This window comes from Colius striatus, chromosome 22, assembly GCF_028858725.1.
Source record: "Colius striatus isolate bColStr4 chromosome 22, bColStr4.1.hap1, whole genome shotgun sequence".
In the NCBI taxonomy this organism is placed as follows: domain Eukaryota; kingdom Metazoa; phylum Chordata; class Aves; order Coliiformes; family Coliidae; genus Colius; species Colius striatus.
In genome coordinates this window covers 8,859,288-8,886,003 of record NC_084780.1, presented here as the reverse complement: position 1 = coordinate 8,886,003, position 26,716 = coordinate 8,859,288, and the positions used below count along the sequence as shown (strand labels likewise).

Below are 26,716 nucleotides of genomic sequence, written 5' to 3'. Positions count from 1 at the left end.
CCATTAGAGGCACAGGACCTCCCCTCCGCACCCCGCCGGTGCCCGCCCCGCCCCGTCCCTCCCCCGCGGCCGGGGCCGGCGGCGGCGAGGCGCTGACATCAGAGCCGGGCCGCGCCGCGCCGGGAGGAGGAGCCGCCGCCGCACCGGAGCCGTCGCTGGTCTCGGGGCCGGGGAGTACCGGCGGGGGGAGGCGGCGGCGGCGCTGCTGCTGCTTCACCCCCCCCCCCCTCCCCGCCCCATCCCGCTCCCGCGGGGCTCCGCCGGCCGCCCGTCCCGGAGCCCCCTCGCCCCGCCGCCCGCCCGGCGCGGCCCGCCCGCCGCCCGCCATGCTGTCCGGGGCCCCGCCGCCGCCCGCCGGCTTCCCCAGCCCGCCGCCGCCGCAGCCGCCGCCGCCCCCGCCGCCCGCCGCGCTCCCCCACGGGCCGCCGCCGCCGTTCTCAGGGAAGGGCGGCCTGCAGATCCGGAAGAATGCCATCACGGACGACTACAAGGTCACCACGCAAGTGCTGGGGCTCGGCATCAACGGGAAAGTTTTGGAGATCTTCAGTAAGAAGAGCGGGGAGAAGTTCGCTCTCAAGGTGCGAAGGGGCTTTACCGCCCCCGCGGCGGGGCGGGACGGGGCGCGGGGCGCGGAACGACGGGGACCGGACGGGCGGGCGGCTCCGCGCTGCCCCCGCCCCGCCGTCGGGCTGCGGAAGCGGCCGCAGGAGCGGGCAGCGGCCTGGCGGTGATGGAGGGTGTCTGCTGCGGGAAGGGGGGTCCCGGGCGGGCCGGGCACCGGCGAGCGGGGCCGGCCGGGACAATGGAGCCGGCTGCTGCCGCTTGTCCCGCCGTGCTTCGTGTTGTTCCCCATAAGAGCACCGAGACGTGGTTTTCTAAGATGAAACGCAGCAGAATGACAGCTCGGTGTCCCGCCGCGGGGGAGGGGGCTCTGTGTGTGTGTGTGTCCAGAGTGGAGAGCAGCCCTCGGCCTGTCCAGTGTCACCCCTTGGGTTTGGTGTCCCGGAACTGGGATTCCCTGTGAGAAGTGTAAATGTGGGCACCTCCCGGGTGCCGCTGCTGGGGACGGGTCTGTCCTGGCTCTGCCTGTAGTGCTAAATGGTTGTCGTTGGATATTTCAGCGTTACTACGGGTACCCTTTGCTTCTCTTTGGAAGATGTGTAGCTAAGAGTGTGTGCGAAGGTGTATTTCAGCACACGGTTTCCCCGTTGAGTGAGATTTCCGAGGGGAGGGGGAGCGTGAGTGGCTTCCCGAGCACAGCGCTGGGTGAGCGGGTACAGGCCGTCTGCGCGGCGGGACCGCCGTGTTCTGCAGCAGCCGTGCAGTCAGCGCCCACACATGAGCTGTTCAAACCCTCAGCGTTACCCTGAGAGCTGCCAAGGCCAAAACAAAAACCCACCTAAATCTGTTCCCCCACCTCTTTTGTTTTTAGAGCTGTCAGTGTGTGGGTATCTGGGATTCCTAACCTGAATGAATGAATGAAGGAAGAAGGGGCTTCGGAGGTACCAGCCACGCTGCAGGCTTCGTGGGGTCAGCAAGGGACAGTGCTGAGCCCTTGTGGTTAAGGAGGGGGGAGTGTGGATATGTTAGTCATGCAATAAAAGTTGTATTTTTCCTTCAGAAATGCAGACATTTCTCATGAGCCACACCATGTTGTACTCCAAGGTGACATATATTGTCATCCTGTTTGGTTGGAAATTGGTGAAATCCTCTTCTGTTTTGACAGACGGGCGCCTCCTCACTTCTGCAGTTGACTCGTGTATTTTAAGTGCAGATTCCAGCACTTCCCTTTTGTAGCCCTGAAAGGGGAAGGATGGCAGAGGAGACGGGGTGCCGGCGGTTCCCTCTGCCCCAGCACGGGCAGAATGGTTGGGGCCTGGGGCTGGTGCCGTTACCCTGCCCAGAGCGGAGCAGAGGGGCTCAGGGTTGGCTGCCACGAGTCATGTTGGTTCTCTGTTCATCTGGAAAAGGGTCTCTGATCATGGGGCTTCGCGTGGTAACATCAGAGGGTGGTGCAAAGCATCTGCGCGGCTCTTGGGGGGTGAAATGTTCCATGCTGAATCTCTGCTTTGGAAAAGCTTTGGTTTTCTTCCCTTTGTCCCCTGCCCTGGCCTCTGCTGGGGACGGAAGAGTTGAGCTGAGTGGCTGGACGTGTCTCTGGCTTCTCAAAGAGGGGCACAGCTGCTACTGTAAGTAATTCCTTCCAGCACCTTACCAACTGCTGCGCTGTGGGTTTGGGCTCTTGCTGATGTGTACCCGGCTTGTCCCGCTGAGTGTGAGCTGCAGGCTTGGGTTGATTGATCATATTTGGACTGAACTCGGCTGGGGTGACTGCCCTAGACACGATATGTGCTGACTTCATCCCCTGCTCTGGTCAGTGGGCAGGACACTGTCTCTGATAGAGACCTGTGGAGAGGTATTTGGACCTGAATTACTCACGGGCTGCATCAGTGTGGAAAGATGACCTAAAGCAAGATCCGCAGAAGTGATTGCATCGAGTTGTCATGCTTCAGATGATGCTTAAAAGAATCCTGATGGCCCATTGCCATGAGCCACAGCTGAAATCTCTCTGTGCTGCCTGCTTTGGTTGTGCAGCAAACCTTTCCATTTGGAACTCTGCTCTTTACATTTCCAGTTCCAAAGTCTTGTATATTAATGCAGTTCCCCACTGGAGGGAAGCAATTGTTTCTCTCCCTGATACTAACGGTGTTTTCTGGTTATGTTGTGCTTCCTCTTGGATCACAAGCGTCTATTATGTAGTTAAACCTCTTTCTCCCAAACCAAGAGATGCATTTAGGTTAAGGTTTTCCTGAGAGTCACTTTGCTTAAGAGAATTTTTTGGTGCTTCAGGAGAGTGGGAGCTTGGAGACAATGTTACAGCAGCAGTGAAAATGTTACAGCCAACTTTCTCCTCCTTCCAGTGCAATAGTCCATGGCAGAGACGCACCATTAAATAAAATGGTGCTGTGTGTGGGTTAATGGATGATGGGTTTGTTTGCTGTCTGGTACTCGGGTGAAAACAGGAGATAATACTTTCCTTTTAGATCATTATTGTTTGTTTTGCAGTTTCCTACCCCCAGTTTTATTTTATTTCTTGGTACCAAGCAATTCCTGAAGTGCAGCATCCCTGAGTTACCTGGGGGGAGTAGGGCCCTGTCCCCCATGACCCATCTCTGTTTGATGGGGGGTGATGTACCACGGGGTGGGAAGGTGAAGCCAGTGGAGAGGCCATGAATGGAGCCAAACTGCGAGGTCTGGGTGGTTTCTTACCCCTTTCTTGTAGCTTGGTGTGATTTATTATTAGGCAAAATTAGGCTTGTAATTTCTGCAGAGGCTGCTGTATGTAGGTCACTGCTGCCCTGACTTGGCGTTGTTTGCTGTGGTCAGGCTGTTGGCATTAGTGACACGGGCTGCAGCAGTGGGGCTGGCAGCGAGGTCTGTCTCGCCTGCTGCAAATTCCACTTTTAAGACTAATCTTTAGTCAAGACACCAGGCTGATGGCTGGTGCTCTGAATTTGGTGAGGAAATCTCCTGGTAAACCAGTCTGGAGAGCAGGGAGCGAGTGATGGCGGGTGGTGAGTTGCTTTCTCCATCATCCGCGTCCCTCGACAGAGCTCTTTGTGGAGCAGATTTCCTTTAAAACAAATAAACAAACAAGCCTCCCTCCTAGCCCCAGCTTCAAAGCAGGAAATGCCTCTCCTTTTGGGTGGAAGAGCTTTGCAGGGCCCTGGAGACTGCTTGTAAATTTGCCCCATCTCTGGCAACCCTGTTTCTGGAGCATCCTTGGTGCTTCAGGGCTTGTTTGCAAAACACTCTCAGTGTTGCTCTGAGCCTCATCAGATAACTTGTAAGCGATGGTTCCTCTGATGGAGATGGAGGAAGAAGCCTGGTACTTTTGCAGTTTGTTATTCTTGTAAGGTGCCTGTCTTGAAAATAGAGCAGGCATGTGCTCACTGGTAACTGAGGGGCTCTGTGGATGAGTGTGGTGGTGGCCTCGTGCTCGCTCTGCTGCCATGGCCAGAGTTTCTTATGGGGACCTTTAGAGGAGCAAAGCACTCTGTTTCCCATGGCTTCATGTAGCTTCGTTTGAAGTCAAATGCTTTGTCTCTCAGAAAATGCAGCTGGAAAAATCGTAGCATCTGGTGTGGTTTGAGTTAGAAGAGACCATAAAGCCCATCTCATTCCATCTCTGCCCTGGGCAGGGTCACCTCTCGCTACCCCAGGTTGCTCCAAGCTCTGTCCAGCCTGCCCTTGAACACTTCCAAGGATGGGACAGCCACAGGCTCTCTGGGCAACCTGTGCCAGGGCCTCACCACTCTCACAGGGGAGAAAATATGCCCCTAAGTGATGGAGTAGATGAAAATCCTGGGCTCACACGGCAAACAACTTTGTGTGTGTCTGTACTTCTGCGCCTCTCAGTGGGGGGATTCATGTTTTTAACTCTGCCATGTATTTTATATCACCAGAGATGTCTTTGCTGTGGCCTTCTGTGCATGCCGTGGTTGAAAAGCTATGGAAGGTCGTAGTGACATCACTGGGATTGTTCCAAAGCAGTGGCTTATTATCTCATTGACCAAAGGAGGCTACTGAGTTTGAGTTTGTTTAAACAATCGAGGATTTGCCATAATCTGTTGTAAGTGTATTACATGTTGTGAGCAGTCAAACCTACGACTGAGATGGACTGATAATGGCCTACGTGCAGGGGCTTGGCTTTTGCTTTGACACACGCTCAGGAAGTGGTGGGGTTCTTCCTCTTAATAATAATCTAATGCCATCAGCCATAGATCTCACAAGAGAAAATTGTCATTTGCCATGTTTTCAGAGATGAGGAACTGAGGTGCAGTGATTTACTGAAGGTTTTGCAGTACTGGGCTTAGGAGCTGAGCTGCTTGCTCTGGGGTGAGTCCTTCAGAAGCAACTGTCTGCAGGATGAAAGTACAGCCAGGTAAAATGATTGTTTTGTCATTCACACTGAACTCCCACTGGCCTTCTTTGAGGCTTCTGCCATCTGCCAGCACCTGTGTCGGGGAAGCCCGATGTCCAGGCCAGCGCTGGTGTTGGTGCTGACCCTGCCTCCAGGTGCACAGCAGGCACTGGGCTTTGTCAGACACATGCTGTCTGTTTCACAGCACATAAATCGGCGTGTAAATAATAATTTGAAGCTGTGCAGACTGAGAGCCAGGTCTTCTGTCACATTTGCTGGATGGTGGGGAAGCACTGGTGATGAAAACACACAGAAAATTTCAGCCTTGGAAGCCTGAAAGAGTGAGTTGGTGAATTTGCTCATCTCTGCAGGTTGGTCTCTGGGATACAATGGGGTGGATGAACTCCTGACACGTGATGTGGGGCTTGCAGGTATGTGTGGGGCATCCAGATGAGTGGCTGGATTGGAAACAGGCCTTTGGAGTGGCTCCAAGTTTGGTATGTGGCATCTCCTGAACCTTTGTGGTGGGGTCCCACGCCCCCAACCCAGGGTGACCTGAGGGCTTTGCAGCAGGGGCAGTGGCCAATGCTATTTTAAGCCCCATTGCTTTGCTGATGTTTGCACTGTCTGCTGAGAATCTGAGGAGAAAGAGCCCTGCTTTGTTAAGCAACCCTCTCCTCCTGATTGCCCTGAACGTTACTGGATTCCCGGCTCTCGCTGGGCCGCCCGCTGCAGAAGTCAGGCTCCTCTCCAAGCACAACTGGCCCCGTGTGTCTGGCCTCAAGTTGCAGCATTCAGGCAGCATGACCTCACCTCCTGGTTTCCAAGAATAACGTGCTGCTGCCCTGGGTCGTGCTGGAGCCGTCTGCAGGGAGGGCAGCCGCCGCAGCCCCCCACTTGGGGCCCCGCTGTAGCCAGAAGCCCCTGGGCAGCCCCATGCCCACCCCGGGCTGTTCAGCTCCCTTCCCTCTACAGGCAGGGCTGCAGGCAGCAGAGGTGAGGCTGGAGCTGGGAGAGGGTCTTCAGGACCTGTCTGAGCTCGCAGATAAGGAAGGTTTGGAGAGGTGGATCTGCCAGGACCAGGACAATCCTTCCACCAACTGTAGCGCATAGCACGAGAACACAGCTTTGCCTAACTGCTCCCCAAGAACCCTCTTTGAGCCAGGCAGTCGTGTTGAGTCAGTGTTTCAGCGGGATCCAGAGCTGTTGAGCATTGTGATCATCTTTGGTGTTGACATTGATGTTGGATTTTAAAAGCCCCTGAGACCCTGTGTGCCACTGAAAGTGAATCCCTCCATCTTCCATGGCTGCGGGATGCTAAAATACATTCTTCTCTCAGCTCTGGCTGGCACAAGGACCGTGCGTGTGACCAGTGCCTGGAGGCTCATGTTGGAGAGGGCTCTTGTCTCTCCAGCCGGTTCCCCTCGCATGGATGGGGAGCAGTGCGGGGGTTAGTGCAGGGCACGCCAGACCAGGTCTCAATGCAGAGAGCTTTAACAGCCTTTTAAGCTGTCATTTCTTTGTACCTTGTGGATGAGTCATTTCAAAGATTTCAGCCTTTTAAGATCCTAGCAATTTGAGGTAGGGATTATAGCAACTGGCAGGTTTAATGGTTGCATTAACTCTCTGTTTCCTTCGTGGCCTTGGGAAGGGACTGATGGCCACGAGTCCGTGAGTGCTGGTAGATCCCACCCCGACCTGAGACGACCTGAAACATGAGTTTTGCTGGAGATGCTGTGAGCCACAAAAGTGTCATTTGGAGGATGATGGGACAGTACCTGCTGTTGGGAGGGGGAGTACAGGGCAGGCTACCAGCATAGCTCCTTTCTGAGCACTGCTGGGAGCGTGTGGAGCTCTGCCGTGACTCTGTCTCCAGTCTGATGCTGCTGGAGAGGATGACAGCATCTTCCTGTGAGTTGGTGTTAATGTTGGTACGCTGCTTTGCTGTGACAGAGTGGACTGTGCCAGTGGGGAGGGCAGATGAGCGTGCTGGTTGACGTGTTCTGCAGCTGGCCCAGCGTTTGCCATCAGATGTAATGAGATTATTTAAGCTCTTGGCGTCAGGGCTGCATGTGATATGTGCCTGGCTGTCCAGCGAGCTGTAGCCTAAACTAGAGATAAAGTTCAAAATGCAAACCCAGATCTGAATGTTCCTGGGGCACCCAGCCAGGCTGGGACTTTGTAGCTCTGCTCTTGCTAGTTGTCCTTACCCAGTTTGGGCTATAGGTTTGGGATCAGTGGAGGGATGGACTCATTTCCTTTAGCATCATCATTAACTTTGCTGCCTCACTTTGTGCCCCTGGCTGCAGCCAGCTCCTGTGGACACCTGTCTTGAGCTCAGCCTCTCCAGGCCTCAAAAGAGGGGAACAAATCAGGCTTAGGGCTGTCATTGCCATACTCCTTGCACACTGGAACAGGCCAAATCTGTCACAGGACATTGGGACTCCATGCTGTCCATGTCCCAAGGGCTGCAGCACCTCCTGGGTGTCTATGGGGCAGACATGGGTGGGAGCATCTTCTGTGAAGCGTTCAGAAATGGAGCAGCGGCTCTCCCCAAGCTGGGGCAGCCTCTCAAAAGGCTCCTTGGCTCTCCTGCCAAAGGTATGTTTTCAGGGAAATGCGTCTGGAACACAGGCTGGGGCTGCTGTGGGAGTTTGGCAGCGTGTCCCATCAGGAAGCAATTCCAGTAGCCTCAGCTCGTCGCTTCTCATGCCCGTAGGTGCAGGAGGGAGCTGGGCTCCAGCGGTGCTGCTCAGAGGTGGGGATGGCATCCTGGGATCTCGACTTGGCTGGGGGGAAGCAGATGCAGTTGGATACAAACAAACTAGAAAGTATGCATGTAATCCTCAGCCTAATTTAACAAAAATAACCAAAGTAGAAAGTTGGAGCAGGGAGATGGTCTGGTACGGGGGATATGATGTAGTAGTCAGGAGTAATGACAGCCTTATTGCATCTCCCAGCCCGGTGTGTAAGAGCAGTTTGAAGTTGTTAGATTTCCACTCGATTTAGCCAAAAGACAGGGGCTGTGCTCCCTCACAAGTGGCTCTGCTGTGGGTGTCAGCCACCCGGCACCGTTGAGTGCTTTGGGGATGGCCAGGCTGTGGGAGCCCTCCTGGCCAGTAACAGCCTCCCCCAGCCAGCCCCGGCCCCTCCAGGCTCTGCTGTGACTCTCTCGCTGTTTCACAACCTCACAGCCCAGCAGATCGCTGGGCAGACCCGGGTGGCTCTTGCGTAAGTGGCTCTGCTGCAGTGCTGGGAAGGGAGGGCTCACCATGGAGTCTGAGGGTTATCTTCTGAAAGTCATCAGGGCCGTGAATCCAGTGTTTTCAGAGTGCTGTTGACTGATATTCCTGTTTCTGAGCTTCACCTTGGGGAACTGCAGGGCAGGGAAGGCTCTGGCCCTGCAGCCTCAGCTAATGAGAGTGAGGAGAGTTTTCTGGCTGCCCTTGGTGTGGCCGGTTAACTCAGTTCTGTCAGGTTCTGGCAGTAAGAGCAGCCTGTGCTTGATAAAAGCACTTCTGGCTTTTATCAAAACATCCCTTTCACGTTTTGTTGCACAGAAGCAACCAAGTGAATTTCACTGAAGGAGGGTTCATCTGGGAGGTGGTGGTGTCACGTCAGGGTTTTTTGTCACTTAACTTCCAACCAGCAATGAACATCTGCATCTTGTACCCACCTGACACCCAGACCCTCCCAGCAGGAGAGGACAGTAGTAATGTGACGGGGTGGTATTCAAACAGGCCGCCAAAGGCTTATTCTGTCTCTGTCACTCAGCAGATGGAGGCTCTGTGGAGTCGAGGTGTTGCTCCAGGCTCTGCAGGGCTATAGGGGCACTGTCAGTGCTGCTGCTCCCCGTGTGCTCCAGGCTGGGGCTGCCTGGGAAACACTGGGGCTGCTGCAGCCCTTGGGTGGGCAGGAGCTGCACTAAGGCTGCCTGTCTGCTCTTTGACTCCCCCCAGCTCTAAGCCCTTCTCCTGAATAGGTGGGATTGAAAAAGCTTAAATTCATACAAAGCAGGACCCGGGAGCCTCCCAGAGAGCAGCTTCCCCCTGCTCACCCCGTGTGCTGGGGCTGCCTGCTCTGGGGCCCTGCTTACCAGAGAGCGCTGCCCTGGGATGAGCTGCCTGGCTGAGGTTTCTATTTAAAGGCTGGTGATGGGAATGCCCAAGATGGACATCCTGGCCTGCCAGGGGAACAGCAGTAGCTGCAGGAGTAGGGTTTTTTTGTTTGTTTAAATGTCCCTGCTGTTATCCCTTTATCTCCTCTGCATTCTAGGCAGATTGTGTCCAAAGCAATTGCTGTCTCTTGTGTTTGGTATGAAATCCAGGAGCCTGCTGGTAAACCCTGTCTAGCAGTGGGGTCCTGGGCATCTGTGGGAGGATCAACAAGTCTTTCACAGAGCACACGTGGGTTTGCTGTAGATTGAAAAGATGCAACAGCATAAAACCTCTGCTATTGACCCCTTGCTCTGTGCTGCTGTCTGTTGGGCAGGACCAGCTTCTGGAGACCAGTATTTCCCTCTTGGAAATGAATGCCCAGGGGGAGGAGGTTTTTCCTCTGGTGGTGTGTGTACACCCAGGAGCTTTGTGATGAGTTTTGTGTACTTGTTGGCTGAGATATTTTGAGGCTACGATGCTTACTGGGATGCTGATGGTGGTGGGGGCTTCACCAGACCCTCCCCCTTGGGCTGTGGGGCTTCACCAGACCTCCGTGAGCTCTGGGACCATGAGACTGTGGCCAACAGGTGCTGTGGAGGCTCTTGGGGCTGCCAAAAGCCTGGAGGGAGCTAATAATAGCCACCATGTTATGTCCTGACAGCTTTAAAGAGGTGCCAGCAGGACGCAGGGAAGGGCTTTCTAAAAATAGAAGTGCAACTGTGTTTTCCTCCCAACTGAAAGAGTTTAAGGATGACTGGTGCAGAGTAAAGAGGGGACTGATGGAGGAAGAGGACTCGGCCCCTTGGGCTTGTTGGGGTGGCAGGAGGCTCTCAGCCTTTCATTGCATTGCTTCAAGGTCCAAGGTATCCCCTAAAATGCCAGCTACAGCAGTGGTTAAAGTGGGAGCCCCTGACCATAGATAGTGTTGGGTCTCAAGTCTGGAGCGTTGCTTGGGTCTTATCCATGTGGATTCATTGCAAATGAGTGGTCCCAGCAGCGTTTCTGCAGGGCCTGTTATGTGCTGGGGATGCACAAAAGCAATGGTATGGGGGTAGGAGGAGTGCAGCCCATGGTGCAGGGACAGCCTTGCTGGGGCAGGGCTGCTGCAGTGACAGAGAACCACAAACAGCCCTGTGTGGTGGAGGGTGGTGTGTCCTGCTGAACAGCTCTTAACCACCCCGGGGGATGCAATCCTTCCCTTTCCCTCTGCCCCTTTGTTATCATCCCTGCTCCTTACACGCTGTGCAGTGAGTGAACCACAGCAGCCCCCACTCCACACCCTTGTGTCCTGTTCATCCCTGGAGCTGGGCTCCTGCCTCTGGCTGCATCGGGACTGTGACAGTGATAAGGGGTGTTGTCAAGCTGTGCCTGTGGGAGACAAGTCAAAGGACGGAGGTCGGTGCTGAGTTAATGGTTTACGTTAGTGTTTACTTCTCCATTAATCATGCCTACGAATATCAACCACTTCCTATCACAAAAGCACATATGTGTGCTTTTCCGTTCACGAGCCCGGCAGCTCCAGTAGGGAATCTGGCGAGGGATGGAGCTCAGGGAGGGGCTGGAAGGAGGAGCTGACCCCAGCCCCAAAGCTTTGCAAGGAGGAGGCAGCGCAGGGGTTGTGTGTGGAGCAGATCTGCTGGCCCCAGCTGTGTCTCCTGTGAGGATACACACCCTTCCCAGGGTGTCTTATTTTCCCTTTGCTTTGTTTTGTGTGGATAAAAGACAGTGGCGGCTGCAGCATGTCCTTGGTGGGGGCTGCAGTGGTTTGGTTTGCACAGAAGGGTCCCTGAGTGTCCCCTCTGCCCAGAGCAGCAGCCTCCCTTCCCAGCCTGGTGTGATGGCTCCTGATGGGAAGTGTCGTGTTGGGTGCCCGTAGTGGGGGACGGGCTGGGTTGGGGCATTTTGGATATGACGACCCTCTCCCTCCCTGTTGGATTCATGAGCAGGTCCTGGCCAGGATGGCTGCTCCATTGCTTCAGCCAAGTGTGTTCCCTGGGATCTTCTAGGGCATCCCCCTGTGTGACAGGACATGGGGACTTTGCTGACCATGGCTGATGCCTGGCTGGGAGTCCTGGCTCCTAATGGCAGCCTGGCTGCTTCCTGGAGAGATGGGTCACCTAAACCCAGTGCTGCTTGTGATGTGTGGGGAGGATGATCCCAAAACAAGGACTTGGGACTGAATGCATCACTAAATTTGTTTTTCTTGGATAAGTGAGGCTGAAGCTATTTATTTCTCTTCCTGAAACACCAACTCCAACCTGCTGCTGTGAGTCAGTGGATACACTTCGTGCTGTCTCCTTGTTGCTGTTTACCTGCTTTGACGTTCCCTGTGAGTTTTGCAGCCCCCTCCTTCCTGCCACCTCCCGATCCCCTCCCTACACCCTCGTCCCTGATGTCCCCACCGTGCTGGTGGCCCTTCCCTCGCTATCCAGGGCACTGCTCCTGGGTACTCTCTTTGGAGACCCTCTTCAGAGCTTCATCTCCTTGAAATCAATGCACCAAGAATATTTTTGCTGCTAGGAAATGGGCTCTGCAGGGAGGGACTGGCCCGGGGGGCAGCACCCCGATGGTGTGGGGGGGCACAGGCCCCTGGCAGGTGGCTCTTGTTTAAGCCAGGGCCTCTCTTCTCCTCTTCGTCTTTGTGTGCCTGGAGAGGCTTTTGTTGCAGGCTGAAAAGGCTGAATGGCTGCTGCATCTGTCACTGGGGGAAAGCGGTGAGGAAATGCTCAGCAGATGCCCTGGGGAAGGGGGGCCTGTGGGGTGGGGGCACCGCGGGCAGGGCAGCACACAGGGCACGGAGGGTTGTGCAACTGCTGTGGCAGCTCCCCTTGTGAAACTGTGGGGCAACACCACCGCTTCCCTCGCCCCGTTCCCAGCCTCAGCCCCGCTGCAGAATCGCCTGCAGGAGCTCCGTGCAGCCCCGCTGGGGTTTGGGCTCGACTCTCACACGTGCAGCCTCCTGTGCCTGGCTGCTGTGTGTCCCGGGCTGTGGGACAAGCTGTCACCGTCAGGGCTCCTCTGAACACTCGGGAATTCAGACCTGGAGAATGCGGTCGAGCAGCTCGAGCGTGTGTGTCAGTGTTTGCTCAGGCTGAGTGGCATCTGCAGGCTTGCTCCCCGTTTGTAGCTCTGTCTAATCTGAATAATTCTCACTTGCTGGGACTTTTTTCCAACCTCTCCATCTTCCTTGAGGCATCTGAATGTGGAGGATGACCTTTTGTTCACAGCTGTGGGGGATGAAGCTGCCGATGCATGGAGCTGGCTGCGCTCTAGTCCTGCCCAAACGGTCAGAGCCTCAGCATCTGCCCGGGCGCTGATGGCACAAGCAACTGTCCCTCCAGAGCGTGAGTGGCTGGTGCTGTCCTACCCTGCAAACTGCAGAGCTCAGGCTGTGTCAGGGAGCAGCAGCCAGCCAGGGGCACGCTGCGGGCTGTGCACAGCTCCTTCACTGCACACGTTGCCTCTCCTCTCTGACTTTCCCCAAGCAAAATGAATGTGAGGTTGAGGCTTTGGGGCTTGAAGCTCTTTAGACAGGGACTGTCTGTGGCTCCTGTGCATGGGCAGAGTAGAAATGCTCCCCAGCTTAGGGAAGTCCTGTTGCCCTCTGCTTGTGGTGGGTGTGAGTGGTGGGGATGGGTTAATGTTAAAGGTTTATATAAGAACCACGATGATGTGGGGGAGGTTTCCTGTGCTGCACGTTTTGTTGTTACTGCATTGTGACTGAACCATGAATTCCTTGTGTTTGGTAACTTAATTCCTCTTATGGGTTTTGAGACTCGTGATTTTATCTCTTCTGTAGGTCATAAACAGTAGAAGTGGAAGGAAGCTTTGCTGCTTCCATGCCCTTCTGCTGCCTGCTCCCTCCCACCTCCTCGGGCAGAGGCTGGAGCAGCTTCAGGCCACTCACCTGTGGGCTCCCCAAATGCCCTGGCATTACTGGCAGGAACTTGACACGGAGATGATCAGCTTAATCCAGGTTCCCCAGTGTTGTGCCTTGTTGGGTGGGTGCTGGAGGTGCTGGGGCTCTGCTTTCCCAGCGCTGCGAGGTGGGAACAGCATGTGCAAGGCATCCAGCACCAGCTCTCCAAAAGTGTTAAGCAGCTGACACCAGTTGGCAAATGGTTTGCATAGGAAGATTAGAAAAGCCAAATCCTTTGCACAGAAACCCTTTTGCTTTATTAGGAAGAAATCCTCCTTGCCCCATGCCAGCCTGGTCAGGGGAATCTGGAGCCTCCCTGTGCCGTATAGGCAGTGGAACCTCTGCTTTGCTTCGCTGGTGTACCATCATCCACCCTGACCGGGACCAAACAGTGCTGGCCCACCCCTGCACAGTGCTCAGCACCTCCTGGGCTGCTGGGGCTGCCTCATGGTGGAGATTGTGTGGGTGCAGTGTGGGATGCTGGGCCTGTAAGTTGCTTCTGCCATGTTTTGGGCATCGCCACTTCACTCCTGCATCCCCCTGCAGCGGTAATGGCCTTCCCCACGCTGCCCCATCGCACCCGGCCTCAGCTCCCAGTCACACCGCTGTTACCTCTCACCGGGAGCGCTTCCTAAATAGACCAAATCGTTCTCTTAATGAGGTTTAATCTGCTGGTGTCCCAGGCAGACAGCAGCCTCTCCAGTGCCCCTCCATCCCAGGGAGGAGGTGGCTGTGGTGCAGCTGAATGGCAGCCCGGGCGTTTCGAGAGCACCGGGCAGCTCTTTGCTCCGCTGCGGGTGCCCGATTACAAAAGCCACCGGGGCTGTGCTGGTACAGGTAATGGAGCCTGCTACTTTCTGGTTCATTAGAAATGCAATTAAGCTTCTCTGAAAGCGCTCCGAGTGACCTCTAAAAATTGGCTATGTATTTCTGTCCATCTCCTGTTTGTCTGGTGCAGAATGCTGTTAACTCTCTGCTTCCTGCTGTTCCATTTTCCCAGCGCATCATTACAAACTGTTTTTCTCCTCTCCAGTTTCCTGGCTCCCCACGCCAGGCTCTTGCTAATAACCAAACTTTCTGCAGGCCCCTCGCAGCCTGTGTGGGTGCTGGGGGGGATGGCACTGCATTTGCTTATGGCTTCAGCTTCAGCAGGCTCTGTTTTTAGGATAATTAAGCAATACTGGAGGGATGGCCAACCTCCTGCCTTGTCTTCCTTTCACCCCAAGGGTGTGGGTGCAGATGATGTTGAAGGGTTCTGCAAAGGGTGGCTTGGCCACTTTGTTCTTCACTGGGCTTTCAGACGGTTTGATGCCAGAAGCCACCCCACACCCCATCCTCCAGCACAGCCCTCCTTTGCCATGGAGAGTGGGAGAGGTGTGACCAAAGCCCCTGTACTGGGGTCAGGAATGGGTGGCTGAAGGATATATCCTGCCCTGTTTCCCTGGCGAGGGGCTTGTGCAGGTTGCAGGTACTCTCTGATGGCTGGCAGCAAGCGTTTCCTTGGTAAGCAGGCAGGGTGTGTGTTTGGGGACTGCTGCAAGTGTCAACTCTTGCTCCTGTGAATTCCCCTGTTTGGCAGAGGAGTCCTGGCCCTGACCTGGCTACCGTTTCGGGTCCTGTGAGGCCAGTGAAGCATCCTGGGGCCCAGCTGGGCACTGCTTCACCAAGCAGCCCCAGGAGCTGGGCTGGGAGAGGGCAGAGGGGCAAGAAGGACATTTCTGTCTCTGTCTTGGTAAAATGACCAAAGCTGCTGTTTCCTGCCACTGCTGACGGAGTGGGCTGGGTGTCCACGTGCCTCTGCGAGGTGCAGACCTGCTCTGGGGCGTTGTGCTGAGCCTGTCCCCTGGAGCTGCAGGAGGCAGGAAGGAAAATGAACTACACTCAAGATAGGCACGTTTGTTGCTCTATATTTAGGAGTATAATAATTAAGGCTGGCTGTTTATCCCGACAAACATGGTAATTAGACAAACAAATCCTTCCTGCACCTGGGAACCATGAGTTGTCTCTCGGAAGCACAGGGGCCTCATTAAAAAGCTGCTGCTGCTTGTGAGAAAAGCTGCTGTGTAGGGAACATCTGGCTGTTGGCTCTGTCCTCTCCCCAGGCACATGTGGCTGGACGCTGGTGGGCTCTGAGGCTGCGGTGAGGGTAGTTCTGTGCCCAGCCTGTGCATAAGAGAGGAGGAGGAGGAGGGTCCTGCCCATCCCATGGAGCAGAAAGCTGAAGAGCAGGAGGTGGTGGGTGGTCAAGAAGCAGAGGAGGAGGAGAGTGCTGTGTGGCACCCAGGGGTGCAGTGCTGTAGGTGTCGCGTGCAGCAGCTCTCCTGTGAACACGGCAGGAGGTCTGACTGGCTGGTGGCACAGGCTGGCTGGGCACCGGGGAGGCATCACAGAGGGCAGAGAGTCCACAGGCAGCTGGGACAAGTTTTTACCAGCCTTGGAAGGGAGAACAAGTTTATGAGGGTGGGTGGCTTCGTGCTCTTCCCACTAGATGGGGGTGGAGGCACTGCAGAGAGCTGGGAGCCCAGCGCAGCTCCCTGGGCGCCCTGGCCGGGAGCAGCCACTGCACCGTGGCGCAGCCGGGGCTCAGCGCTGATGGGGCCTCGCTTCTCTCGCAGATGCTGCAGGACTGCCCGAAGGCCCGCAGGGAAGTGGAGCTGCACTGGAGGGCGTCACAGTGTGCACACATCGTCCGCATCATGGATGTCTACGAGAACCTCTACCAGGGAAGGAAGTGTCTGCTCATTGTCATGGAGTGGTGAGTCCCATTGCAGGAGCACCCACAGCCCTGGGCAGGAATGATGCCCAAAGTGGGGTCAGCACCTTCCTGCACCCCTGGTGAGGTGCTGAGGATCCCGTGAGATCATGGAATACCTCCCCAGGCAGCCTGGGACAAGGGCTCTCAGCCCCCTCAAGGAAACAGTTCTGCCTCAGCTCCAATCTCAACCTCCCCTGGGGCAACTTGAGGCCATTTCCTTGTCTTCTCACTCGTTATGTGGGAGCAGACACTGATCCTCACCTCACTCCAGTCTCCCATCAGGGAATTGCAGAGAGTGCTCCTGTCTCCCCTCAGCCTCCTCTTCCCCAGGCTCAACACCCCCATTCCCTCAGCCCCTGCCCAGCACCCTTGTGCTCCAGCCCCTTCCCCAGCTCTGTGCCCGGCTCTGGCCACGCTGCAGCCCCTCAGTGTCCCTGTGGCAGTGAGTGAGGGGCCCAGCACTGACACAGCCCTGGAGCTGCAGCCTCCCCAGGGCCCAGCACAGGGGACAATCCCAGCCCTGCTCGTGCTGCCACCCCAGTGCTGATCCCAGCCAGGATGCCCTTGGCCTTCTTGCCCACCTGGGCACGCTGCTGGCTCGTGTTCAGCTGCTGGCATCAACCCCACCAGAACCTTTCCCTCCAGCAGCTTTCCAGCCCCTCTGCCCCAGCCTGGAGCGGTGCTTGAGGCTGATGTGGCCCAAGGACAGGACCCAGCCCTTGGCCCTGCTGAACCTCATCCCATTGCCCTCAGCCCGTCGCTGCAGCCTGCAGATGCTGTGCTGGGGCTGCAGCCTGTGAGCTGCAGGGATGCAGGCCCTGGGAGAGATGCTGCAGTGCTGGCATTGGAGGGACGCAGGAGCCGCACTGGCTCTGAGTCATTCTGAAACACTCTCAGGCTTTAGGGCCTGTGGTTCTCGCTGCAGATAGATCATAACCAAACTGCCTTTGGCCATTGAAAGTCGCTGTAGTCAGAGGGTTCCTGTCAGCCTCACAGCCTGTGGCGGGGTCTGCTGGGCAGCACACAGCCTGGCCGAGCCCACGCAGCCACGGCTGCTGTTGCAGCTCTTGCAGCAGCAGTTGAGTGGTTCCGATTCAGGCAGATATTTGATATAACCTGGGGAGGAGGAGGAATGAAGGGGAAAGTATTGAAACCACATCCCAACCACAACTGTGATTTGATGCAGCTTCCTTGCCAAAACCTCTCCTCTGGCAAGCTGGTGCCTGGGGGGGCAGCGGGTGCGAGGAGCGCCACGGGCAGCGGCTCCCATGTGGCAAGAGGCTTCTGACACCCGGGGCAGGACACGGGGCAGCCGAGGAGCTCCCTGCAGCCTGTGGCCACGGCAGGTCCCCTCTGTCCCAGGGGTGCTCGGAGCGTGACTCCAGTGCCAAGGCAGCGTTTGCTCTCGCTGTGAGCTCAGTGTCTCTGCGGGGTGCTGGCCCCAGCAGCCGTGTCTATCTGGATTGCAGATGGCCAGCAAATGTCAAGGGTGCTGGCAGGAGACGCTGTCTGTGCCGGGAAAGCCAGAAACCCTTTCTGCTTCAGTTAGATAAGGCAGGGACAGGAAGCAACGCTACCCCGATTCTCATGGAGAATTACCTTCGATCTCTCTGGGAGCTGAGCTTTTCCTTAGGATACCTGGGAGGGAATCACACCAAGGTTTCCATGGTCCTTCTCCAACTCCAGTGTACTCTGCTGTGTTGGGGCTCCGTCTCTGCCTCCCCTGTCTCTCAGCGAGCCCATGGCAGTGCTGCTGACACCTTGCCCGTGCCACCGTCTTTGCTCAGCACTTGTGTGCAGGGTTAGCACACCAGCGAGCTGCTGCCTTGTGAGCTGAACGAGGCCAAGTGTGCTGGGACTGCTCTCACCACCTTCGAGCCACCTTTGCTGTCTTTACTGGAAACGTGTTTCTGTGGGCTGGTGGGGAGACCACGTCCGCTCGCACCCGGCGTCTGCCGCGGCACAAAGCCTCTGCCCCGCTCATTTCTGGAAGGAGGAGGCTCTGAGAGGCCTCGTGCCCACAAACACTGACCCAAGGGCTTGGATGGAGGAGAAAAGGGTGGTTTCTTGCTGAACTCGTGCAGCTCCTGGCTGAGCCTCAGAGGTTTCGGTGCAGCCTGTGCCGCGGGAGGCGGGTGCCGCAGTGTCTGATGCCGTCTGCTTCCCTTCCAGCCTGGACGGCGGGGAGCTCTTCAGCCGCATTCAAGACAGGGGAGACCAGGCCTTCACAGAGCGGGGTACGGGACTCAAGGGGATCTGGGGTTTGTCTTTGGATCGTGTCTTGCTGTTTATAGGAGTGCCTCTGGTTGTTCTTATTCCCTCAGCTGCTGTTTTGAATCCCCAGTGGAGTTTTCTCTTGTGGGTGATGTGGGTGTGAGCGGCCCTGCTTTTCATGCTCATTGAGAGCGGAGTTAGGGGATGTTTTATCTGCCTCTGCACTGTGTCTATCGCACTCCAGGGCAGGCAAGAGCTTCAGTGACCTTCAGAAACACCAAAACCCCTCCAAAAACGCGTCCTGTGGTTCTCAGAAATCTTATGTACATCATCCCCTCTGCTCCTGTGGCGAGGAAAGGTGTCTGAACAACCCAAACCCAAGACACTTGCTCCACTTCCCATGGGGGACAGCTTTCCCAGCTGGTTTCCCTGCAGATTTGGGGTCTGTAGGAGTGCTGCCAGGGGCTGAGTCAGTGCCCCCACCCCCGAATGAGCCCCTCCTCAGGGTGTATGTGTTTGGGTAGTGGGGTCAGTGGCTGGACCCTGCCCCATCCTTCCTCCTGGGAGTTTCTCTCCTGTTTGCTGCAGGCTCCTGACACAGGGATGGGTGCTGGGGAGGCCCTGCATGGAAAGGGAAAGCCTCCTGCTTTGTAGAGTAACCCAGGGAGTGGTGCTCATTGTAACTTGTTTATAAAGGCTTCTGATGGGGGTTTTCTTGCCACTTCAGAGGCTTCAGAGATAATGAAGAGCATTGGGGAAGCCATCCAGTACCTACACTCAATCAACATTGCACACCGAGATGTGAAGGTACAGTGCTGTGCGTTGGGGCGGTGGTGCTGACTCTTGCTTGGCCTGTGATGATGCTGAGGTGGCTTCTGCTCCTCTTCACAGCCAGAAAACCTCTTGTACACCTCCAAAAGACCCAACGCTGTGCTGAAACTCACGGACTTTGGCTTTGCTAAAGAAACTACCACGCACAACTCCTTGGCCACTCCGTGCTATACACCGTACTATGTGGGTAAGTGGCTGGGGGTCTGAGCTGGCAGGTTTGTGAGGCTGGAGGCAGAGCTGGGGAGGCTGGGACAGTGCCACACACAGCCCATCACCTCTGCATGCAGCCTGGTGTTGGGGGTAACTCCTGGAATCCCCCAGTGATGGGGGTGGGCAGGGCCCTGCAGAGCTGCTCCAGCCCAACCCCTGCTAAAGCAGATTCTCCTCGATCAGGGGGCCCAGGAACGTCTCCAGGTAGGTTTGGGAACCTCCCGAGAAGGAGCCTCCACACCCTCCCTGGGCAACCTGGGCCAGGGCTCCCTCACCTCAGCACCAAAGGAGTTTCTCCTCCTGTGCCAGGGGCACTTGCTGTGTTCCAGCCTGTGCTGTTACCCCTTGTCCTGTCACTGGGCACCACAGAACAAACACTGGCCCCATCCTCTCCACACCCACCCTTTAGGGACTGATCAGCATTGGTAAGGTCGTCAGCTCCTGCTGGGGTTCTTAGGACCAGGGGCTGCTCTGGGTGCAGGTGGGTGCTGTGTGCAGGATGCCCTGCTCTGAGCTGCACGAAGCTGCAGGCGGCTCTTTGGTGGCTCCACAACACGGTCAGATCCTTCTCACCTTGACCCAGGGCTTTGTTTCTGTCTTTACCAGCCCCGGAGGTGCTGGGCCCGGAGAAGTATGACAAGTCCTGTGACATGTGGTCTCTCGGCGTCATCATGTACATACTGTAAGTCCAACAGGTCCCTTCCCCGTCCTGTCAGGGTTGGAAGAGGGGAGGCAGCTTCTCTGCAGGCTGCCAGGGCCGAGGCTTCCCCAGCTGCTCCTGCGCCTGGCACTGCCCCTGTGCCCCTGGCACTGCTGGGGAGGCCTCTGGGGCAATGCCCTGACTCTGTGCCCCACTCTGCCCCGGTGCAGGCTGTGTGGGTACCCCCCCTTCTACTCCAACCACGGCCTGGCCATCTCACCCGGCATGAAGAAGCGAATCCGCATGGGCCAGTATGAGTTTCCCAACCCGGAATGGTCCGAAGTGTCAGAGGAAGGTAAATGTGGTCCCTGTGGTGAGGGGCTGAGGGTCCCTGTCGAGTCAGCCCCGTGCCCAGCAGTGCTGCAGAGGCTGGGGGAACACTGGGCCTGTGCTGGGTCACCTCTCAGTGATGCAGCAGCTTTGTCTCTTTGCTCGAGAGGCTTTTGCTGCAGCGTTTGAGCTGGGGAGCTCTGTGGCACGGAGGGGACGGGAGGTGTGTGTGGGCATCTGGGGGCTGCTGGCATGGCTTGGGGCACAGGGATTGCTCCCTTGGGACCTGCTGATGCCCGACCCTGCACACACCCTTCCAGTTAAGCAGCTGATCCGCAACCTGCTGAAGACAGACCCGACCCAGCGCATGACCATAACGGAGTTCATGAACCACCCCTGGATCATGGTGAGGGATGGGATGGGATGGGATGGGATGGGATGGGATGGGATGGGATGGGATGGGATGGGATGGGATGGGATGGGATGCCTGCAGCCCCCAGCTCACGCCCTCTGCTCTCTCGGCAGCAATCCATGCAGGTGCCCCAGACCCCGCTGCACACCAGCCGTGTGCTGAAAGAGGAGAAGGATCTGTGGGAGGACGTGAAGGTAAAACTTCTCTCCATTGCTGTCTGAAACACTACAGGTGCCATCTGGGGTCTCTGCTTCTGCCTTCTCCTTGCAAACCAGGCTGTGTTTGCAGTGCTGTCTCTGGGGGAGGTCTGTGCTTGGGCTCGGGGATCGAAAAATTGTCAGTAGGACCCTGAGAGGGGGTTGGGAGGGGGGCAGCTGCCCTGGGGGGCTCCCGGGGTCTGTGCCTGCGCAGGGCTGTGCTGACGTGGTGCCTGTGCTTCCTGCTCGCAGGAGGAGATGACGAGTGCTTTGGCCACCATGCGAGTGGACTATGAACAAATCAAGATCAAGAAAATCGAAGACTCCTCGAACCCTTTGCTGATGAAGAGGCGGAAGAAGGCGAATGCCCCCGATGCTGCGGCACTGCCCCGCTGAGGGTCCCCCCAGCTCCCCCCAGACCCCAATGCCGCGGCATTAACCCCACTGAGGGACCCCCCAGCCCCTGATGCCGCGGCATTGCCCTGCTGAGGGACCCCCCAGCCCCTGATGCCACAGCATTGCCCTGTGGAGGGACCCCCCACCCCCCCCAGCCCCCAACAAAGCAATAACTATATATATATATTTTTTAAAAAAAGACAAAAAGAGACAGACTGTTGCATCAGGCACGTGGGGTTCAGACATTTATACCAGACTAGTTATTTTTAGCTACTCACCTGTGTTTCTGGGCCTTGTGGAGCGGGCGGTGAGACCCCCCCCGTCGGGCAGAGGCTCGGGGGTCTGTCCTGGCCGTGGCAGCAGCCAGAAGGGCAGTTTCTGACTTCTGATGTTTTTTATTTCCTTCCTTCCAAAGACATGGAGATTCCTGTGGTGACCTTTGTAGGGTGTATAACGTATAAATATTTTTTAAAATACTACTGTAGAGCTAAAGTGCAGCTGGTGTGTGGCCTGGGGGGTCTGTGTGGCCTGGGGGGTCTGGGGGGGTTCTGTATGGCCTGGGGGGTTTGGGGGTTCTGTATGGCCTGGGAGTCTGGCAAGGGGTGGGCTGAGGGCCTGGGAATGGGTCAGGGCTGGGGGAGGAGGACTGCCTTCCCCCCTAGCCGGCTGCACATGGCAGGGCTGCCCTGGGGAGCTCTGTGGCCACTGTGCTTCTTTACTGGCCCAGAAAACTGCTGCTTTTTAAAGCACAGTAGCCCAAAGCCCCCGGCAGCGCCCGTGTCACCATCCGTCTGTCTGTGCGTGGGGTGTATGTCGTGTCCGTGAGTGCTGAGCTGCTCGTGGCCGCTCTGCTCGCCCTGCCGTGGCCACTGCAGTCTGTACCTGTGCCTGGAATCCAGTTCTGACCTCAGGGGTGGGCAGGGGGAGTGAGCAGGAGGCTGGTGCTGCCTGCAACCCCCCGCTCTGCAGGGACATGGGAAAAGCTGCTTCCCCTCTGCCCGCTCCGCCAGCCCCTGCTCTGCGGGAGATGCTGTCCTGGGGGGCCAGGGGAAAAGCGGGTGGTGTGGGGAGGGGGCAGAGATGCTGTGGGGCCATCGCTTGAGGTGGGAGGGCAGCACTGTCCCCCCAGTGTGGCTCCTGCCAAGGGGCTGCTCCTGCTGCCCACTCCCCGTGCTCTGGGAGGGATCCTGTGCTCCTGGGAGCAGGGTGGCTGCTCTCAAGTCTTTAGTCCGTGAGTTATTATTTGTCACCATGTTTCACTGCGTTAAATGTGTTTGAATGGGGAAAGGAGACGTTTCTAAGGCAAGGTTTAGTTTTTAGGTGACCTTTTAGACACTGTATGGAAAATGGAATTTTAATTTGTTTTAAAAACTGGTTTTTATCCCTTTTTTAAGAAAAAAAACACTTGTCTGTTGGCTTATACTAATCTTCCTGGTCTGCTTTTCAGTCCTTTGGATTAAAGACACTTAATGCGTCACCCGGTCTCTCCTCCTTGCTTGCATGGCTGCGAAGCAGCACCCCAGGGCTCTGGGCTGGGCAGCTGCTCTCCTCACCCCTTCAAACTGCTTTTTCCTTTTTCCACTGAGGAGGCTGAGCCCCCCCCAGGTTGTTCTCTGAGGACACAAATCCTTGTGCTTGGAAGCAGTTGCTTGAGAGTTTGTGACAGTGTATGTCCCAGCTGAGGGACAATCATATGGGCTGAGGCCGGTTGTGTGAGAGTCAGCAAGGGCTGGGGGCTGCCCTGGGGCCACAGCCCCAGGTAATGCTGCTGTCAGCCCTGCAGGGCCAGCCCCGGGGTGTGCAGCGGCGGCTGTGCTGGGGTTTGCAGCTGCTGCAGTCTGACAGAGAGGAGGAAGGGGTGAGATGGACAGATGCCTGCAGTGGAAGGGCTGCAGAGGGACTCGGATGGGTCCTGTCAGGTTGTTGGACTCCATCACTTCTCAACTTGCCACACATGAGGCTTTTCCCTGGGGACTGGTCTGAGCCCCAGGCTGGGGAGCCCAGGCAGGTTTGCAGCCCCTGAGCTGAGCTCCGGGCAGGTGGGAGGGCAGGAGGCTGCCAAACCACAGAGTGGGAAAGCTCTGAGCGTGTTACAAAGGGCTTTATCAGATTATTTGTTTCATTATTTCATGCTGGGTTACTTTCCTTTCTGCTCTGACCGATGGAGCTGGTTCCTGCCAGCACAAGCCCAGGTGCTGCTGCTGCCACAGCCTCTCCACTCACCTGCAGGCTTTTGCTTCACCTGCAGCACCCGGGAACCTCGGAGCTGCACAAGACCCCTGAAGTGAAGCTGCTCGTGGTTCTGCCCTGGCTTGTTCTGGGATGGGGCAGTAAGTGCTGGAGTTGGGGAGGATGGGGAGTGGAGTAGGGGTGTGGAAGTGGTGTGGCTGGGCTGTCAAGGTCTCACCCCCTCATCCCTTTGGGTGTGTGAGAGGCAGGGTAGGTTGGAGCTGAGCACAGCTCCCCCCAAAGCAACGTCCCATCTGCCCTGAGTGAAGGCCATGCCTCTGGGGTAGGGGGTGCACGGTAGCACAGAGCTGCTTTTGCTTAAGAAGGTGTTTTAATGGCAGGGTGTGAGAGTGGAGCAGGGAAGGCTCAGGAGCATTTGTCCTGTTCCTGGTGGGTACCTGGGCTGCTCCGGGACGGGATGCTGCTGGGCAACTGGGCAGGAAGGACTGAAGCCAAATCTCACAAAGGTGCTGCGAGGTGGGAGCTGGAGAGTGACAAGAAGAGGAGCTTTAGCGACCTGCTCCAATCCCACTTGAAATAGAAACAGCCAAGTTCCGAAACAGTGAGCTAATACCTCAAGCTCTGACAGTAAATCAGGTCTGTTTGCAGGGTGCCGAGTGGAAATGTGGCCTGTGGAAATGCACAGGGCCTGCGAGGTGTGAAGCACAGGCAACTGCTGCTCCTGCACCTTCACTGCTGCAGAAAACAAAGCTTTTCTAAACAAACACAATCCTGGTGATCAACCCCTGAGGTGGTGGCAGGGGGCTGAGGTTCAGGTTTCCTCTGAGACTGAGAGCCTGTTCTGGAAATCACGGTGCTTGCTGACACAAATCTCAACTCCGGGAGCATCTGTGGCTTGAAATGTTTTCTGTCTGTGTTTGGGGAGGGAAGAGCAGAGTGGAGCGGGCACTGATGGCCACCCAGCTGCCCCCCGTGCTGCCCAGTCGGGGCAGGGGATTCCTCCAGGGCTGCACAGCCCCCACCAAAGGCATTTAGGAGACAGTGGCAGTGGGTTTCTTGGGGTGGCTCTGCTGCAGCTCCCTGCATGTCCCTGCTCCTGGGGAAGGGCTGAGCATGGTGTCACCCCGTCCACCCAGTGCCTGCCCTCCCTCACCAGCAGAAATCCCTCTTTGGAGGGTCCATGTGCTCACTGCCACACGCCAGACTCTTTCTGTCGCTGCTTTCACAGCGTCTGTCTGCGTGGATGAAAGCGGAGGTCTGTTTTCTGTGAAGCTGTTGATACTAAAAGGAATAGCTGGGTCAGTGTGGGCGTTGGGTGAGAACAGAGACTTACTCATGCAGGGTGAGATTTTGTTGCTTGATTTGAAAGCAAAATCTTTAGATTTGTTCACAAGGTGCTGTAAATAAAGAGGCTGAGGAGCAGAGGAGAGGGCAGCTGGCAGCCGGGGGGATGCTCGGGGCCGTTGGCTCGCCTGTCTCAGGTGAGGATGGAAGAAGCAGTGTGAAGCAATCCAGGTTTGTTTGGGGGATTTGGGACAGATGCTACACAGCAAGGTTGGGGGTAAAAATTGAAGGGGAGCCAGGATACAAAGGTGTTTCACAGCAGTGTTTCCAGCCCCCTCGGCCCTGTTGAACAGATGGGGTTTTGCAGCCCTGGTGCTGCTCGTGCCAGCCCTGGCTCCAAGGCTTCCATATAGCTGGACTGGGTACACCTGCACAGGGGGGAAAGCAGGTGAGCTGCTCTGCCTCCTCTGAGCTTTTTTGCATCAGAGCTTCTTCCCCTGGAATCTGTGTTTTGTCTCCACAGCCAAGAGCTCCCTTAGGGGGGAAGGCAGCTGGTGGGAAGCCCAGGGCAGTGAATCTGAGCAGCTCTGCCAACCTGTGTGCTGGGGAGAGGCTGGAGCTTTCAGTAAAGCTTCTTTCTTTTCCTGCTTTTTACAGTGGAGATTGCTTTGAAACTACAAGTTGTTTGGAGAAAGGAAGTAGTTGACCAGAACTCATTTTGTGAAGGTCTTGATTTCCTCCTCGGTAGCTCCAGCTGGTAAATAACAACACCGCGACCTCTGTGCTGATGCCACCCGGTTCATCCTGACCTTTGCTTGGCTTAAAGAAGACATAGATGGCTGCTTTCAACTAGGAGCTGAAAATGAGCCACCAAGATAAGGGACAGTGAGATCAGCATGTCTTTCTGGCTAACTCCTTTTGAAAATACTTGAAGCCTGAGTGGAAACTGGGAGCAGTGATGCAGACAAGAAATCCCACCCCCAGTCTGCAGCCTGCTGCCACCTGCCAGGGCTTCTGGGTGACAACGATGGCAGAGGCTGCTCTGGCATGCCAATAGTGTCTCATTTTGGAGCTGAACCTGCAGAATTCAACTTGAATTTGGATTTAACGTAGTCTTTCAGCATCTCGGCCCATCACACAATCCATGTACGTATGTGCTGTGACGTAGCTGCCCAATGCTCTGCACAAAATCAAAGGGCATGTGACCTGCTGACTCTGAAGGAATATGTGAAAGATTCACCACAACATTTTAAATTTTGAGCAGTTAATAGGAAAACAAACCCTCTCTCCTCACCCCACGTTCTTATTTTTAGTAGCAAACTTCCTGCTAAGGAAAAAAGAATATATTTCTCACTATTGAGAGGATGGGTTTCGATCAAAAGTCTGGCTCTGCTCCAGGTAGATCATCAGTGTTTGCTGCTACCTGAGAGATGAATCACAAGATCTCTGTTCCCTAGTCTGTCCGTGTGAGAAGTAGCTGCTGCAAGGACAGAGGTGAGACCCAGAGCTGACAGCACAGCATCTGCCCCTCCTCAAGACTCCCACAGTGTTGGTCAACTCTGGACAACCCCAGAAGGACAAGCAGTCCTCTGGGCCCCTGTGGATGTGTGAGACAGGAAGGCACGTTGTGCAATTGAGACTGAGCAGTGCAAAGCCATTGTGCATGGCTGCAGTTTTTCTGGTGCCCTTAGTTTTCTAATGACAAGGATGATGAGTGACAGAGAGTTGATGTTTCAGGGTAAAGGGATTTGGTGCAAAGGGGAATGTGCAAGTGGCTGCTGCTCTGTCAGGTGGCTGCTTCTCCAGTGGGTCTGTGCTGCTGAGGGAAACCAGTCCTTAGTCATTGCAAAACTGCCCGTGTGTGGAGGAGGTGTGGGCAGTGGTGCTCGGCTCTGGCGGGCGCCGGGGCTCAGCACAGCCTGGCACAGCACATGGGAAAGGAGCTTCCCTGAAACCAGGCACCTCTCTGAGAACCAGCCGCTTTGCTCCCAAAGCTCTCCACAGCCCCACACAGCCACCATTCATCAGCTGTGGGTGCAACTGGGGAAACTGCTTATCTTTGCTTACCCCAGAGCCCCTTGTGATTCACCTGCTCTAAACTGTCCGTGGCAGCAGCAGAAATGCTGCAGTGCTTCCTCCAGGTTTGTGCATTGGGCCTGAATCCTCTCCAGCTGCCTCAGCTGTGTCCCACCAGGATGCCCATCTCTACCAGCCGTGTGTGTAATGCAGGGGATGCAGCAGTGGGCACTGTGGGTGC

At 56.2% G+C, this 26,716-nt stretch overlaps 1 protein-coding gene across 1 annotated transcript; it reads left to right on the top strand.

Annotated features, from left to right (window-relative positions):
• Positions 1-92: 92 nt before the first annotated feature.
• Positions 93-21,461, top strand: MAPKAPK2 (MAPK activated protein kinase 2). Its single transcript, XM_062013759.1, has 10 exons — positions 93-578; positions 15,616-15,755; positions 17,928-17,992; positions 18,697-18,776; positions 18,861-18,987; positions 19,617-19,692; positions 19,881-20,005; positions 20,301-20,386; positions 20,506-20,586; positions 20,842-21,461. Exons 1-10 carry the CDS (start codon positions 327-329, stop codon positions 20,983-20,985), a joined length of 1,176 nt encoding a protein of 391 aa, XP_061869743.1. The 5' UTR covers positions 93-326; the 3' UTR covers positions 20,986-21,461.
• Positions 21,462-26,716: the final 5,255 nt, after the last annotated feature.

Bases quoted from the DNA above. Each gene is read 5' to 3' on its own strand.
- MAPKAPK2 (XM_062013759.1), top strand. From the start codon at position 327: ATGCTGTCCGGGGCCCCGCCGCCGCCCGCCGGCTTCCCCAGCCCGCCG. The intron at 15,756-17,927 runs GTGAGTCCCATT...CTTCCCTTCCAG, and splicing joins CTGCTCATTGTCATGGAGTG to CCTGGACGGCGGGGAGCTCT. The intron at 18,777-18,860 runs GTACAGTGCTGT...TCCTCTTCACAG, and splicing joins TTGCACACCGAGATGTGAAG to CCAGAAAACCTCTTGTACAC.